Raw genomic sequence first — 16,238 nt, forward strand, 5'->3', positions numbered from 1 at the left:
GGTCTGGACACTGTCCCACTCCCTTGTGCTGAAGGCACAAAGATAGTTCAAAATAAGGACAAAGGCCTCCCACCCCTGTCCACAGGGAGGGGCCAGCTTCCAAACCTGGGCAGAAAATGGCCTTAACCTCTTCCTCAAACACCCCACACCCCACATGTATCCTTGCCACTGCTTTTCAAGTGGCACTAACTGTTCTAAAACCGTCTTGAAGGAACTAGGTAAACCAACTGTTAGCTGAGAAGTGCTGGCTCATTTCCTCTTGCCTCCCAGGTCTGAGCTGGCTCTAGAGCAAGTGACCTGGTTTTGAAAGTGGCTCTGCCACTAACTGTCTGTGAGGCCCCTGGTCTCTGGCTCCCCATTTGTGCAGTGGAAGTCATTCCTACAAGGGTTAAATTTTGTTTTTAGGATTAAATGGGGAATAACATGCAAAGGGATTAGCAGAAAAAAAACTGGTTCTGCTGTTTTTGTTCCCTCTGCCACACCCCTCCCACAATATTCCAAGCCCCTGCCTCTGGACATGTGCCTCTGGCCACCGGGCAGCTGCCCTCTGCCAGCCTTTCCCCCCTTTGGGCCTCTTGCTGTATGCTGCCTCCTGGATCCAGTCACATCCAGGTAACCCTTATATCTTCTCCTTATTTTTTTCCTTTGAATTGATTCTTCTTTATAGAAACAGTACTTTAAAGGAAACCTATATCAATTCTGTAGATAGAAAGCCGCTATCATTTGCCATACATCTGCAGTAACCATAAAAACAAAGGTGAGTCAAAACAATGTTACTAGATTCTGGGAAGGTGGAGCTGGGTGGGGAGGCACTGCTGCCTGCAAAGGTTCTGAGCCATCGTCCTGCTCCCTCTGAAGACAGACAAATATTAAAAGGTGTTAAGGAAGGTAGAATGGTGGTTGCAGGGGCTAGAAGAAAGGGGATGAGGAGTTGATAGTTGATGAGTATCGAGTTTCAACTGGCACTAATGAAAGGGTCCTGGAGATGGATGGCGGTGATGGCTGCACAACAGTATGAATGTACTCAATGCCACTGAACCGTCAGTTAAAAATGCTTAAGAAGGCACATTTTATAGTATGTATATTTTACTGCAATTTTTCAAAGAAAAAAATATAAACAACATATTGGAACCAGAAATAAACGTTTATTTTGAGGAACTCTAAAGGACTGACACTGAATTCTGAAAGGGTAAAGCTTTCCCAATCTTAACGTCACATAAGGCCCTCGGACACACAGAATGTGTCTGGCGCTCTGGGAGGCACAGGAGCTGAGCAGAGGATGTGGAGCCCCGGACAGGGAGGTTCAGGCCAGAAAACCACAGGGAGAAGAAAAAGTGAGAGCTGTGCCAAGGGGGAGGGGGTGGCAGTGGAAGTGACAGACAACCCTCTATCCACCTGCAGGTCCAGCCCCTCCTGGGCAGAGTTAGGCCTGCAGGCCGGAAGATGAGCAGAATGGGGAACCCAGAAATGAAGCAGGAAGTAAACAACCCAGGCACCAGGTCAACTGAAAGGAGCACACACTTCCAGGCACCTCCCTCTCTGGGTCTCATGAAGGGAGTTTAGCAAGGCCCCACCAGTCCTGCAGGAACTAACGCTGCAGGCAGCCCCCAGGCCAGATGCAGAGGGGAGAGCAAGGCCCAGAGAACCAGTCCCAGGCTAATGCCACCCAACTCCTGACCCTGACCACCCGCTTCCTGTCTCCTAACCATAGGCCACAAGGTCCCACAGGCCCAGCCCCTGCCAACCTCTCTAACCTCATCTCCTAACACCACTTTCCTCACCAAACCTGCTTGTTTGTGCTCTTCCAACAAGCTCAGTCCCCGCCAGGGCCCCGGCACTTGCTGCTCCCTCCGGTTGGTCCCACTCAGGTTCCAGTTCAGCTCCAGAGGCTTCTCCTGGCTGCCCTCTACAGAATCACACAGCACACTGCTCATGTCCTCAAAGACTCACCACTAGGAATGTGGCCTGTACTTTCCTTAGTTTATGCTCCAGGAAAACAGGTTCTCCTCTGCTTGTCCATTGTCACCCCTGGGACCTGGAGTGGCACCTGGCTCATACAGTCACAAATATTCATGACCTACCTGTTAAGTGAATCCCCAGCCCTCACCTGTGAAATATGGTTGTCATCAATGCTGTCCCTAGGGCACTCAGGCAGGACAGCTCTTCACAGTGAGCACTGTCCTGGGACCTGCAGGCACGTGGCATCTCTGCCAGAAATAACACCAAATACGACCCCCAGTGAGAACACACAAACACAGTCTACCACTCCAAGACCCCTGCAGAAGCAAGGAGGAGAGAGACTGGTCTGAGTGTGTAAGGATGAACAGTGCCCACAAATGGGGTGTCAAGGGAAAAATACTCCAGACCAGGGGAACAGAAGCACAGTTACAGGCCACAGAAGGCCCAATGAATAGGTGCAGAAGTTCCAAACTGGTCAGCCTCCAGATGAATGAAGCCCCCTTTTTTGTAAGCTTCCACATTGTAAATGTTTTATTTTAATGTCAGAGCCTGATTAGCCAGTTCCCGTCAGGCCTACTGCCTCACCTGTCCAGCTTCCAACATGTGAACTGCTCTGTTCTGCAGGCTGAGTCTGTGAACCCAGCAGAAGGTGCTGGAACTGGATGAGGTTCCAACTTGGCTCAGCAGGTAGCAGGGTTTTGGAAGGAGCCAGAGGAAACCTTCACCTCACCCTCTCTCCCCAAACTTCAGCCTGCAAAGTGCTGCAATGTGACTTGCTGCTGGTTCCTCCTGCTGGGGCCAGGCAGAGGGACCCTGGGAAGTACATATCTCAGGGAGGTGCTGGACTCTCAGACGCGGGTCAGCAAGAACAAAGGGACTGTGGGTCTTTCATGTCCACTGATTCTCAATGGGTCACCTGAGCTGCCTGCGACACAGCATACTCCAAGGACAAACTCCACTGTACAGGGCCCATGTAGCAGAACGGGGTCCCACTTGCCTCCCCAATAATCCTTACACTTGTGGCTGAGAAGTGCCGGGCTGTGGTGAGAGAGTGCACCCAGTTCAGGACCAAGCCTGGCAAACACATCAGGCAGCTCCATGTTGCCCTGGGGAGTTTTCGGCCGCCTGTGCACAGCTCGATTCAGTGGGCACTGTGTATTCCCTGCCAGGTGCCAGATGCTCTTTACCAGGCAGGCCCACCCCATGCCCCTCAGCTGTGGGGAGAAATGTTGCTCACAGTTTATATCCACAACCTTGTCCAATCAAACACCCTCCGCCATTAGGCTCCAGCCAGAGGCCTAGGAGGCTGCACACACCCCTCCCCTCAGGAGCAGCCAATGGCTGATTGGGCAAAAAAGTTCAAGCCTGGTTTCCCCCTCACCTCAAGAGAGGACAACCTGCATGCAAGTCAACTCCAGAGGGTCCCATGGATCAGCCCAAGGCTAGACCTTCTCTGAGACCACATCCTCACTCACCTCCCCTTCCCTATTCCACTTCTCAGCAGAGAAACCTTTTGATAAGCCACACACACTAAATCCTTGTCTCGAGCTCTGCTTCTGGGAAACCAGACTAAGACATTCAGTTTCTCCAAGACAGGGCAGCCCACTGAAGAATCCAGAAACCCTGAGACTTCAACCAAAAGGAAAAGAATAAGCAGAAAATGTAACATCTACCTAGCAGAATAGTGCTCAGACACTGAACACCTAGGAATATTTTGAAACAGCATAGTAAAGTACTTGGACTTTCATTTTAGCTGGTGGTTGGAAGAGAAAGAGGTTACCAAGTGGCCTAAATACCAGGTTTGAGCTTAGAGGGAAAAAATAATGATTAAAAGGAAACTGAAATGGTGACTGATTAATTGTATTATAGTTGAAGAATTATGATATATTTCTCTTTCCACAATTTTCCATATAATATAATTTTTGTATAAAACATATCTTTAAAAAGGACCTAATGAAATACACTTTATGGAGCATTTTCAATCACACAAAATATTTAAAAAGAATCAGGAACCTGTCACATAACCAGCAATGCTGAGTGTAATTGGAGGGATTCAATTAGTCTGGCAAATTAGCCAGAGGCTGTAAGTTCCTGAATGGGGTAGAACTGGAAGCGTCCTATGTCCTATGGGATCTTGCTCAACTTACAGACCATCATTCTACAGGACATCACAGACAGCAGGTTCCTCTCTGAGGCTTAGACTAAAACAGAGGCAGTTTAGACTAGATGATCTCTATGGTTCCTCTGGCCCTAAAACTGTCCAATTATTTGATGCTATAAAATCAAGAAACAGGAAGACAAAACTGTTTCTTGGCTCGGGCATGTGATTTCAGTAAATTTGGAGCTTGACTTCAAATTCTATGGATAACCAAAGTAACTCCAAGGTTCAGGAGAGTTTACACTTCCTTTGTGTTTCATCACAGAGACTTAACAATGAGCTTTTTGGATGCAGAGGATATTTCCTCCCAGGTTTAGATTACTGCAGACATACAGCTTGTCTACATGCCAACTAAATCAGCAGTTTTCAACCAGTGTGCCAAAAGAAGTTTTAAAACATGCAATATGTGACTCTTTAGTCAGGGGCAATGACTTATTTTCCCTGAGATTGTTAAATAAAAAAAAATGACAACTGCAAATACAATAGGCATCCAGTGTGAATCAAAATTATACCTATTTTTTATCAGATTAGCAAAAAATATATATTTTTGGTGTGCCGCAGAACTTTAGTAATTAGTTTATGTGTACCATGAGATGAAAAAGGTTGAAAATCACTGAACTAAATAATAGATGATGAAACTAGGAACAGCACTACTAAAAATAAAGAAAGCATTTTCAGTACTTGACTGATGGAAGATTTTCCTGTGAAGGGGAAATCACAACCACCAAACACCTGAGGAGACACATAGAATGAGCAGTCACACACTTGCAATAAAAACTATGGATCAGATGCAAAACAAGTTATAGCTCACTTAAAGCTTTTCTGATGTGTCAGAGACTAAGTGTGTTGTTTTTCCCCTCCCTCCTAAGAAGCTATAACAAGTAAATTAAAATAACCTTAGTCTATATGCTCCATTCAGAAGAAAATGCACACAAAAATACACACAAAAAAGATTGTTACTTTGGGGGTTGGGGGAGTACAGTTAAAGAAGCTCAGAGGAAGCAGCATACAAATACATCCAAAAGGACTCCTATGAAGCCAGCTGTTTTTAATAACAGCTTCCTTTTCTCACCAATATAGTAAGAGAACAGACAACTTCAACCAGAGAGTGAGCATGTATCTCCTGTAAAGCATGAACAGCTAAACTTTCCACACAAGACAAGGCCCTAGACAGGGATATAGAAAACTTAGAGCTAAAGATCAGCCTCTGACAGCCAGCCAGAAACAAGGCCCACAGGCACAGAAGACACTAAACCCAAAATGCAATTGGCTGACATAGCATGTCCTTATTTTAGGAGTCCAACTTACAGAAAAATAAAAAGGTGCAAGTAAGGAAGAAAGCTGCTCTGGGCACCACACTTGCACAGACGAATATTCAAACAAACTTAAAATACACACATACTTCTCTGTAATGTGATCCCACCTTGTTAAGCCACAACACAGACCCTGCTTTGAGACTCTGAAAGAAAGGGAGGAGCAAAGGTGTACCATGGGGGGGGGGGGGGGGGGGGGGGGGCGCAGGCAGGGGACTACGTCCTCCTTTTCATCTCTAGCAAGGCCCATCTTGGTGGGGGCCTCAGGCACACCAAAGGCTGTCTCCACCCTGCTAGTAGTAGACGCCAAATTACTCCCCATCTGCTGGATGAAAGGGCTGGACCACATCACCCTGCCCTGCCAGGAGCCTAGCCAGGTCTCCCTGATGTGGGGAGGAGGCACAGAGCCCTCTAGTTTCATTAGTATCACATCCCCCACAATGAGTGTAGAATCCCTGAATTCCCCTGAGAAGCCAAGGAGAGGTGTCTGAGCTTGAGGCATCATGGCTAACTCCACTCTGAGAAACTTGGGCATGAGTCACCAACCACATTCTTGTGTCTCATTTCTCGTCTGTCAAACGGATCCCTAGTATTTCCTCCAAAAGCCCTTTCATCACAGGTTTATGTTCTTCCCAAAGATGCCGCAGGGATATGATTTGACTCCCACACACGCCTTCCACACTTCTCCACAAACCTAATTCCCACACCACTGTGGTGCCAGGGATGAGTACCCCATCACTAGGCTTGGCAGGGCCTTGTCCACCTGCTCCCTGGAGTACAGAACAAGAAGACTACAGGACGCCAATCCCGGCCCAGACGCTCGGGCACATTCCACTCCCGACCGGAGACGTCCTGAGAACCCTTGTCCCCAGTCAGGACGACTGGGTGGAGCCCCTGCTCCCGAGGAACCCACAAAAAAGCAGGTCACGGCCCGTCAGGCCTAGGCGGCCCTGGCGCAGAGGCCCAGCGGCGGCGCCGTGCGCAGTGGCGGCGCCAGGGCGTGCACGCCGCCAGGTCCGGCCGCCGCACCTGCTGCACGCGGGCCTGGAAGGAGCGCCCCCCGCCCGCCAGACCCGCTCGCGCCGCCTGCCCCCGCGCGGCGCACCTGCAGCGCCCGCCCTCCCGCCCGCAGCCCGGGGCCGCGGCCGAGCCTCACCAGCGGTAGCAGCCCTCCGAGGCCTCCAACGTGAAGTTCACGCGCGTGGCCCGCGTGAAGGGCAGCAGCACTTTGGGGATGTTGAGCTTGGCCGCTGCGGCGGGGCCCAGCGCCAGCAGCACTGAGAGCGCGAGCAGCAGCTGCAGCAGCCCCCGAGCCCGCGCCGCTGTCCTCGCCGGCTTCACCTCCGGTGACCCGGCTGCCCGCGCCGCCATCCTCGTTCGCTTCACCTCCAGCGACCCGATCGCCCGCGCGCTCCCCCTCGCGCCCGAAGTCCCCGCCCGCGCGCCTGGCCAGCAGGTGATAAGCGCGGGAGCGAGAGGGGCGGGGCGGGGCGGGGCAGCGCGGGAACCAAAGGGGCCGAGCTCACTGCGACCCCACTCACAGGCACGGCGGGCGGAGGGAGGGGCTGGGGTGCGCGCCCCGGGCCACGCAGTCGCGGTATGAGATGGTGCGCGCTCTCGGGGAGACGGTGACTGGGGGAAGGGGGAGGGGAGGGGTGGGAGTAGAGGAAAGATGCGGCGCATGCCCGCGCCACCGTAGGGAGTAGGAGCGTTGGGTACACGCCGTGTGGGGAGAGCCTGAAGGCGCGCGCCTGCGGGACACCCTGGACGACGCGGGAAGCCCTGAGCATTTTCTGGCTCCCACGTTCACACCCTGTGGTTTCAACTCTATGGCGGTACTTAGCACGTCAATGTGGTTTACCCAAAGGGCAGATTAAGGGCGTCAGCACTCCTAGAGCACACTCTTACCCTCACCCCGACCCAAGAAAGAGAGAAAGTTCAGCATCACTGAATTCATCTGCATGCAAAAATCCCAGCTCTTAAATTCAATGTACTTTTTGTCCTCTGTGGTTTGTAGTTTTTGTCATGAATTGTGTGAAGGTGGGTTCAGCAGGCACCAGGTGCACCAGCATTTCTAAAAATGTTAATCTGCTGCAGGGAGGGTTCAGCCTAGTGGGAGGTCAGGAAGGGAACAGGGTGAGCTTGCATCCAGAAAGTGTGCTCTGAATTGTTATCAGGAAGACACAAAATGATGCCACCACCTGACAAGGAAGAAGAAACTGGATTTCAATCATGCTGGGGAAGGCTTCTTGGAGAAGGTGGCCCTGGGGCTGGGCAGACACCTCACTGGACTTCAGAGAGGCCCAGATGGGTCTGAGCCTGCCCCTCAGGAGTCATTGGGCTTGTGGATGGTGATGAGGGGTGTCTAGGGGTCACTCTCAAAGCCTGAAGTCCCTAGGCCAGGGAATGTGTGGGTTGGGGGAACCTCTAAATATCCCAGTACTGGGAGGTCTTCCCTGGTGGGACCAGGTGCTCTGGGAAGGGGAGTTCCAATGGTTTATTTTCTCTGAAGAAACAGAGAGTTGAATGGAAAGCATCCAGCCCCAGAGAGGTCTCTGTGCAGAAATCTTTGTGTTCTTGTTTGCACATTTTATTGATTCATTTTACAGTCAGATGGCTTAAATTAACAAGGCTCAAAGGGGCTGATCGTGAAAGTGATTCCCCCTTACTGTCCCATCGCCAGTACCTTCTGGTAAGCAGTGTTTTCTGCTTGAGTACACTTCCAGAGAAAGTTTATGCGTATACAAACATGTACATTTAAAAATCAAGATATAACTCATTATATTCCAGTTCTGCCCACTTAAATAGGCAAACCAAGAGCCTCACCAGGCAGGTAAATAAGTAAACGGGACTAGGTAGGGCATTAGGGGACTGAAGCACTCTGGCCCATGAATCTCTGTAACCCCATCTTTCAGATCTTCTGATTATTGAGGAAAAATCAGGAACATGTATTTGTAATTGAAACATCCTGATTGTAAGTGTGAATGAGATTATTAAAAACAGACATACACACTCTTGGACATTTATTCCAGAAAAATGAAAATTCATGTTCACACAAAAGCCTGTATGTGAAATGTTCATAGCAGCTTTAGTCATAATAACCCAAAGCTGGAAAAGCACAGAGGCCCTTCAGTAGACCTATTCACATCATGGAATACTAACTACTCGGCAATTAAGGAAGGAGCCATTGATAGAACAACTCATGTGAATCTCCAGGGACATATGCTGAGTGAAAAAAGCCAGCCACAAAGGGTTATGGGGTGCGCGCCCCGGGCCACGCAGTCACAGTATGAGATGGTGCGCGCTCTCGGGGAGACGGTGACTGGGGGAAGGGGGAGGGGAGGGGTGGGAGTAGGGGAAAGATGCGGCGCATGCCCGCGCCATTCATATAACATTCTTGAAACAGCAAAATTACAGAAATGGAGAGCAGATGAGAGATTGACAGTGGGGGAAGGCCAGGCCTGTGGGGGTGGGGGGTGATGTGGCTATAAAGGGACAACATGAGAAATCCTCGTGGTGGTGAAAACGCTCTGTGCCTTAACTGTATTGATATCAATGTCCTGGTTGTAATATTGTCCTCTGGTTTTGCAAGATAATTACCATTAGGGGAACCTGGGTAAAAGGTGCATGGGATCCTTCTATATTATTTCTTATAACTGCATGTGAATCTACAATTACCTCAAAAAATAAAGTTTAATCCCACAAACAAATAGCCGACACAGAAACAGACCCTACAAAATAATCTGGGTGGACACTGCTTTCTGACCACCTGTATGCTTAATTTAAAACAGTCAGGAAATTTCCCCAACAAAAAACAACCAATGGGAAACAACAAAATGATGGACAAATGTTTTCACATTCGAGATCTTCCCCTTTGGTGAACAGCTCTCCTCTTCCCAGGACAGCACTAGGAGGGACTCAGCTGAGCTGTCAGCAGGCAAACACTCCGGCAGCTAGGAAAATAGGCCCTGAGCATGGAATGGGCCTTCTGGGCATGGACCTACTGCATGCATTACATACATCCTCCTCCTATTCTTCCACCAGCCCAGCCAGCCTGGCATAGAAAGGCATATGATGTAGGTTTGGCCAACCTAATGCTATCACCCAGGATTGGATCCTTCAGTAGGGAGTGAGGGTCAGGGACAGTTGAAGGCTATACTGATAGTCATGGAATGGGGACATGCAGTGACCCATTTCTGCAGCAGGATCTCTGCTGAAGATCCTGGGTTCCAGCCCATTTTATAAGCCTGTTTCTTCAGGCTCCCAGCCGACCTGACAGTATACTTACAAAAAATCCTCCCCCGCTTTCTGATGAAATCAGCCAAGTTGGTATTTGGTCTTTGCAACCCAAAAGCCTACCATTCCAGAACATTTCCAAGATGAAATGTCCTGGAAGAAGAATGTCAGTGTGACTGGGTTTTAAACACTGTTGTGTGACTCAATAGGTAGGATATAAATAAGCAGGAAACAGCCCTAGCCAGTGTAGCTCAATAGTTACTGATAGATCCTCCCTTCCCCCAACTGGTGGGCAGAGTATGATGTAACCTGCAGCCTGGAAATACCTGAGTGATTAACCATGTACTTTATATGGACTATACATTGGACCACCAATCCACACCTGCCAAATACCCTAAGCCATTGTCCTATATGGACAATACAGTAAGCCACCAATCAGTGTGCGCCGAGTACACTAAGCCCCCACCCCTTCCCATTCCACCCCTCAAAAGGCATGCTCACCCCGTACGTGCTGCTGTCCTCACCTTTCGAGACAGCCCGGCAGGTCCTTCTCCTCTAATAAAGCCTATGGTCCTGGTTTTTGGCCTCTGTCTGATTTTTTTATTTTTGGTGCCAAAACCCGGGAGAGGTGAATGGGAGTTTGGACGATCCTCAAACCTAGGCCCCAGCTTCTGACTCCTACTCTGGCTCTGCTCGGTGGTACGGTTCTGTTGATTGGCCGGCTCCGGACACCTCTCAAACCCTGCCGCACCAGGACACGTGGGGATCTCATCGCTTCCCTTCCACCGATAGGCTTCAGGGACTTTCCCAACCCCCTACTTTTTTTTCTCTCGCTCCCTTGACCTGGAGGGGCATTAGGGCCTACAGAGTTTCCCGTCTACTCGGCTACACGTTTCCTACGTTCTACGAAAGCCCAGGTACCTGGCAGGGAATTCTCTTCTACTCCACAGGAAAGGTCTCAGGGTGACGACCTTGGAACCTTTTCTCGCCTCTCGCTACAGGTTGGCTGAGGGAAAAGGAGGACACTCCTTGTTCCTTCCCCAACTTCTGCTTGCCCTTCCCTCCGGTCATAGGGACCTCTCAGTCCAAACACCCTCGAAACACACCCTTAGGGTGTCTCCTCGCCAATCTCTCGACCCTTGGTCTTTCTGGCTACATCAAACCAAAGAAGCTCTACCTGGCCACAATATAAACTTGACAATGGCTCTCAGTGGCCCAAAAACGGCACTTTCGATTCCAGTATCCTCTGAGATCTAGATAATTTTTTCCACCGGACAGGGAAAGCTTTCAAAATCCCTACGAACAGGTTTTATTTCCCCTCTGCTCTCACCCCTGGCTTTACTCCTCATGTTCCACTCATCAGTTCCTCCTCGAGAAGTCCCCTTCGCCCCCTCAACCCAGTCCTCAGCCCCTTTCTCTGTCTTGTGACTCTTTAGACCCAGCTGATCATTCATCTCCACCTCTCCCGCTCCCGCTGCCCCCGCTTACAACCCTGCCGTAGAATCCACACCCCACGCTCTACCCTCTGAGGATTCTAACCGCTCTGCCCCCATGACTGCCAGCAATCGAATTCACAGGTGGCTGGCCAGTTCCCTTTGCGCGAGGTTGCAAGGGGAGGGTATTATCCGGGTAGCCATTCCCCTCTCACTTTCTGATCTTTCTCAAATTGAAAAACGCCTCAGCTCTTTCTCTTCAGATCCTCCTAACCAGCAGCCGCCTTCTCCCCAATCCCTGAAAGCCCAAATCCTGAGAACGTGAGCTCCAAAACAGCCTTTCCCATCTAACACTCATTCTCAGGTCATCCAAAGACTGCCTTCCTCAACAGCCTCTTCTATTCCCGCGTCCATTCTACCCCTGAGGGAGGCAGCAGGAACTGAGGGCATAGTCTGAGTCCACGTCCCATTCTCTATGTCCAGCCTCACAGATTGAGAGGCATCTCAGGTTTCTTTTTCCACTGACCAGACCACCTTTACTCCCCTGACATACGCCGCAAACCCCTCAAAAAGACCTCGTTAACCTGACCTTTAAGGTCTTTAATAATAGAGACGAGGAGACCCAAATCCAAAATCAAAAGCGAGATCAGGCCAAGGCTGAGGCCCAGTAGGAGGCCTTCCAGCTCCTAGCCACCACTCTCACGAACCCCAAACAAAGTGCTGGTCCTCCAACTGCGGGTAAGTCAGGGGCTAAGGCTCCTCCGGGCCCATGCTTCAAATGCAGCATGGAAAGACACTGAGCCAAGTCCTGCTCAAACCCGAGACCGCCCCCCCGGGCCCTGCCCAAGGTGTGGAAGGGACAGCCACTGGAAATCAGACTGTAGTCTGGCCCTCTGATCCAGGCCTCAGCATGGCCACCCTCTGGATCCGGTTTGGAGCTCCCAGACCTCCTGGGACTGGCCACTGAAGCTGCCCAGGCCCCAACAGGGCCCCACAGACTTACATCACCAGGACAGAGCCTCGGGTAACGACTGTGGTGGCAGATAAGCTGATCTCCTTTTTAATTGACACTGGGGCCACTTATTCTGCCCTCTCTGAATTCGCTGGAACCCTTGTCCACTCCTCAGTCTCTATTATGGGGGTTGATGGATTAGTCTCATAGCCATTAGCCACCTCACCTTTACACTGCATCTTACTAAATTCCCCCATTCACTCTTTTCTCATTCTACCTCTGTGCCCAGCCAGGGCTACCATGTATCCCCTCATAAAGCCCAGTTGTCCCAAACCACAGTCACCTACCTCAGTTTCCCTCTCTCACCCCACAAGGCCGCGCCATTCCTGGGACTGTAAACGGCTTATCTCCTTATCTCCTCCATGACTGTCCCCTCCTCTGAACAAGAAATTTTCTCCTTTCTCAGGCTCACTGGGTACTCTCGCCTCCGGTTCACAACTGTAGTCTTCTTGCAAAGCTCCTCTATGACTTCACATGGCGAAGGAACCCCCTCACTGAGCCTTTAGATCCCAAGGCCAATATTCTCACTCCTTTAATGCTCTGAAAACTGCTCTGACCTCAGTGCCTTCTCACCCTGTCCCCCTCCCCCATTCCACTTTTCCCAAAGGATACTTCCTTGACTGCACAGGCTTACTTAACAGTCCAGCTATTATCAGAAACTGAGATCATTATCTCTAGGAAAAATACGGCAGTTTTAAAATCCAAGCGGCTACAGGCCTCGGAACAGGCTGTGGGGCCTACTCCCTCCTCCCCCTGCCTTTTCTCCAGCCTCATATCCAGGTCCCTGGCTTCCACTGCTCCTTTCCTTCCCTTTCTCTTTTCCCTTGGATAACAGCCCATTCTAACATTCCCTCCCACTCTCACTGCAATACCTACCTCTCTCAGGCTCACCAAATGTCTCCCCACCATCCCGAAGAAGACTCAGCGGCACCATCCAGGACCTGATGACCCATCATTCCTCACAGGCTCTTACCTGGCAAGGGACCCTCCAATTTTTACTCCGGAAGAAGCTCAGGTTTTCGAATTCCTTTTATATGTCTCGTCTCCTCACCATAATCCTCCTACAGGCAGCTAACAATGAATGCACCAATGAAGGTTTTTTTCAGGTGAAACGGATTTGGGATGACAAGGGAGTCATCAATTCTACTATAATTGTCTTTATCAAAACCTATATTAATCCCTGACCTATCCCTCCCCCACTAAAGGACATTCTTTCTCGCCCTGCAGACCCCGAACCTACTCCTTTGCCCACCTTCATCAACACAACTTTCCATCTACTCTCTAACATCAATCCCTCCTTCTCTATATCCTGCTGGATTTGTCTGTCACTGGCTCAAACCCTCATCATAGCCACTCCAATCCCAACCTATTGGACCACTAACTTAACTCTTACCTATACCAGACCTCAATGCACCCTATACAACATCTCTCTCTTTAATATGGAAAACACTACTTGTTTAACAAATACCTCTCAAACCACTATCTCAACTACCCCTACACCTTACTACTGTGCACAGTCTATAAATTTACCCCCTCCCTTAGCCTGCTCTCCACCGCGTATTTTTCTCCTCTGTGGGACTACAGCCTACACCTGTGTTCCCCAGGACCTGTCACACTCACTCTGCCTTTATGTCTTCCTAACCCCCAATCTTTCTATCAGAACAGAGGGAGAACTCGATCCTCTCTTGGTCTTCTCAGGTCTCGCCACAAAAGGGTGGCCCTTGTTCCCCTCTTAGTGGATACAGGAGTCCTCACTGCAGTAGGGACAGGCGTAGGAGGCATTTCCTCCTCTGTTCATTTCTACCACAAATTGTCTGCTGAATTTTCAGAAGATATCTCCATCATTAGCAATTCCATTGAATCCCTTCAAAAGCAGGTAGATTCCTTAGCAGTGGTAGGCCTAAAGAACTGGCGCACTTTAGATCTCTTGACAGCAGAAAAAGGGGGTACCTGTGTCTTTCTTGGGGAAGAATGCTGCTACTTTGTAAATGAATCAGGAATTGTCAAAGATCACATTAAATCTCTCCAGGACAGGCTTGACCAAAGACAACGTAACCAGCTAGAAGTGGGGTATGCCATCTTTGGCTCACTTACTCCATGGCTCCTCCCATTATTAGGCCCACTGGTATTTATTCTTTTAATTTTGCTCTTCGGCCCCTGTCTCATGCGCTGTTTTACTAGTTTTTTGCAGAACAGAATGCAGGCGTTCGCCAACCAGAAGGTGGGAGAGATCTATCTGGCCTTGAATTCAGAACCTAGAGACACCTATGTCACCGGAATGTTCGAGACCCTGGGTAGATGCCCCTAACGACACCCCCTCTCAGCAGGAAGTAGCTATGGAAGATGAACCCTCGCCCCCTGACCTTGCCCGAACTCTCAATTTTTTTACTATTACCAAAAGCCTGGAATGATAGATCCTCCCTTCCCCCAACTGGTGGGAGGAGTATGATGTAACCTGCAGCTTGGAAATACCTGAGTGATTAACCATGTACCTTATATGGACTATACATTGGACCACCAATCCACACTTGCCAAATACCCTAAGCCAGTGGTCGGCAAACTCATTAGTCAACAGAACCAAATATCAACAGTACAACGATTGAAATTTCTTTTGAGAGCCAAATTTTTTAAACTTAAACTATATAGGTAGGTACATTGTTATTAACTTAACTAGAGGCCCAGTGCATGAAAATTCATGCACTCGGGGGGTCCCTCAGCCTGCCCTGTGCCCTCTCGCAGTCCGGGACCCCTCAGGGAATCGGGCCTAAGCTGGCAGTCAGACATCCCTCTGGCAGCCCAGGAGCCCTCAGGGGATGTCCGACCATCAGACATCTTTAATGCTGCTGAGGAGGCAAGAGAGGCTCCTGCCACCACCGCTGTACTCACAGCTGTCAGCCCAGCTTGTGGCTGAGTGGAGCTCCCCCTGTTGGAGTGCACTGACCACCAGGGGGCAGTTTCTGCATTGAGTGTCTGCCCCCCTGGTGGTCAGTGCGTGTCATAGCGACTGGTCATTCCTGATTGTCCCACCATTAGGGTCAATTTGCATATTACCATTTTATTATATAGGATTAGGGTACTCCTAAGGCTTAGGAAGAGCCATACTCAAGGGGCCAAAGAGCCGCAGTTTGCCGACCACGGCCCTAAGCCACTGTCCTATATGGACAATACAGTAAGCCACCAATCAGTGTGTGCCGAGTACACTAAGCCCCCACCCCTTCCCATTCTGCCCCTCAAAAGGCATGCTCACCCCTGCACATGCTGCTGTCCTCCCCTTTTGAGACAGCCCAGCAGGTCCTTCTCCTCTAATAAAGCCTGTAGTCCTGGTTTTTGGCCTCTGTCTGATTTTTCAGTTACAGCATTGGCCCATGTACTAAAGGGTCTCGGTTCAATTCCCGGTCAAGGGCATGTACCTGGGTTACAAGTTCGACCCCCAGCCTGACAATCACACACACCTCCAGTTCTTTCTGTGGATTTAGCCATACTTTGCAATGAAACTTTCTCAGGCAGGGTTTTTCTAACAACAGCACAGCGTTTTTCTAACAACAGCACATGGCCCCAGCCAGAGGACCCACACCTGGCCCATGGGGAACACACTCTGCCCTACCAAGCCCAGGAAGGGCAGGTCCTCCCCACAAGACTGGTAAACTGGTGTCTGCACTGCCCCCAGTCAGGGTAATCAAACCTCCAGCTCTCTCCTTCAGATTTTGCAAGAGTGAGTAGTAAGGTACCAGTCCCCTTCAGTAGTGAGGTTTGCCCCAAGTCAGCAGAACATACCCTGCTTTTACTTTGTGAGGGCCAGGGTCACCTTGAGGTCAGGGAGGTGATTTGCCCCTCAGGTATTGCTCACTCACAGGTAAGCAGGAAGCAGATTCCTAGAAAAGGCAAATGAAATCGGATAATCTGAACCAGGTATTACAGAGCATCTTCAGATGCTGGCCCCTCCTGCCCTTGGCTCCTTAGCATACAGCTCCTCCCACCTTCCTAACAGCCCAGGCCTTTCAGCTGAGCCACATCTCCCAGACTCTCTTGCAGCCCAGGCCATGCTATTAAGTTCCGACCAATAGGATGTTAGCAGAGTCATGTGAGCCACTCCCAGCCAAGCAGAGAGCAGCTCTGGGCTGTGCCCT

The 16,238-nt window shown here is 50.1% G+C and overlaps 1 protein-coding gene across 1 annotated transcript in view; it reads right to left on the reverse strand.

Moving 5' to 3' along the window:
• Positions 1-6,836, reverse strand: part of NUP210 (nucleoporin 210) — a 121,918-nt gene extending 115,082 nt beyond the window's left edge. Inside the window, exon 1 of the mRNA XM_070405882.1 lies at positions 6,587-6,836. Coding sequence (XP_070261983.1) covers positions 6,587-6,801 — 215 coding nt within the window. The 5' untranslated portion in view covers positions 6,802-6,836. The remainder of the gene's footprint in view (positions 1-6,586) is intronic.
• Between the last annotated feature and the right edge of the window lie 9,402 nt (positions 6,837-16,238).

This window comes from Myotis yumanensis, unplaced genomic scaffold (assembly GCF_028538775.1).
Source record: "Myotis yumanensis isolate MYYU_CA2020_CCGP unplaced genomic scaffold, mMyoYum1.0.hap1 SCAF_2, whole genome shotgun sequence".
NCBI lineage: Eukaryota > Metazoa > Chordata > Mammalia > Chiroptera > Vespertilionidae > Myotis > Myotis yumanensis.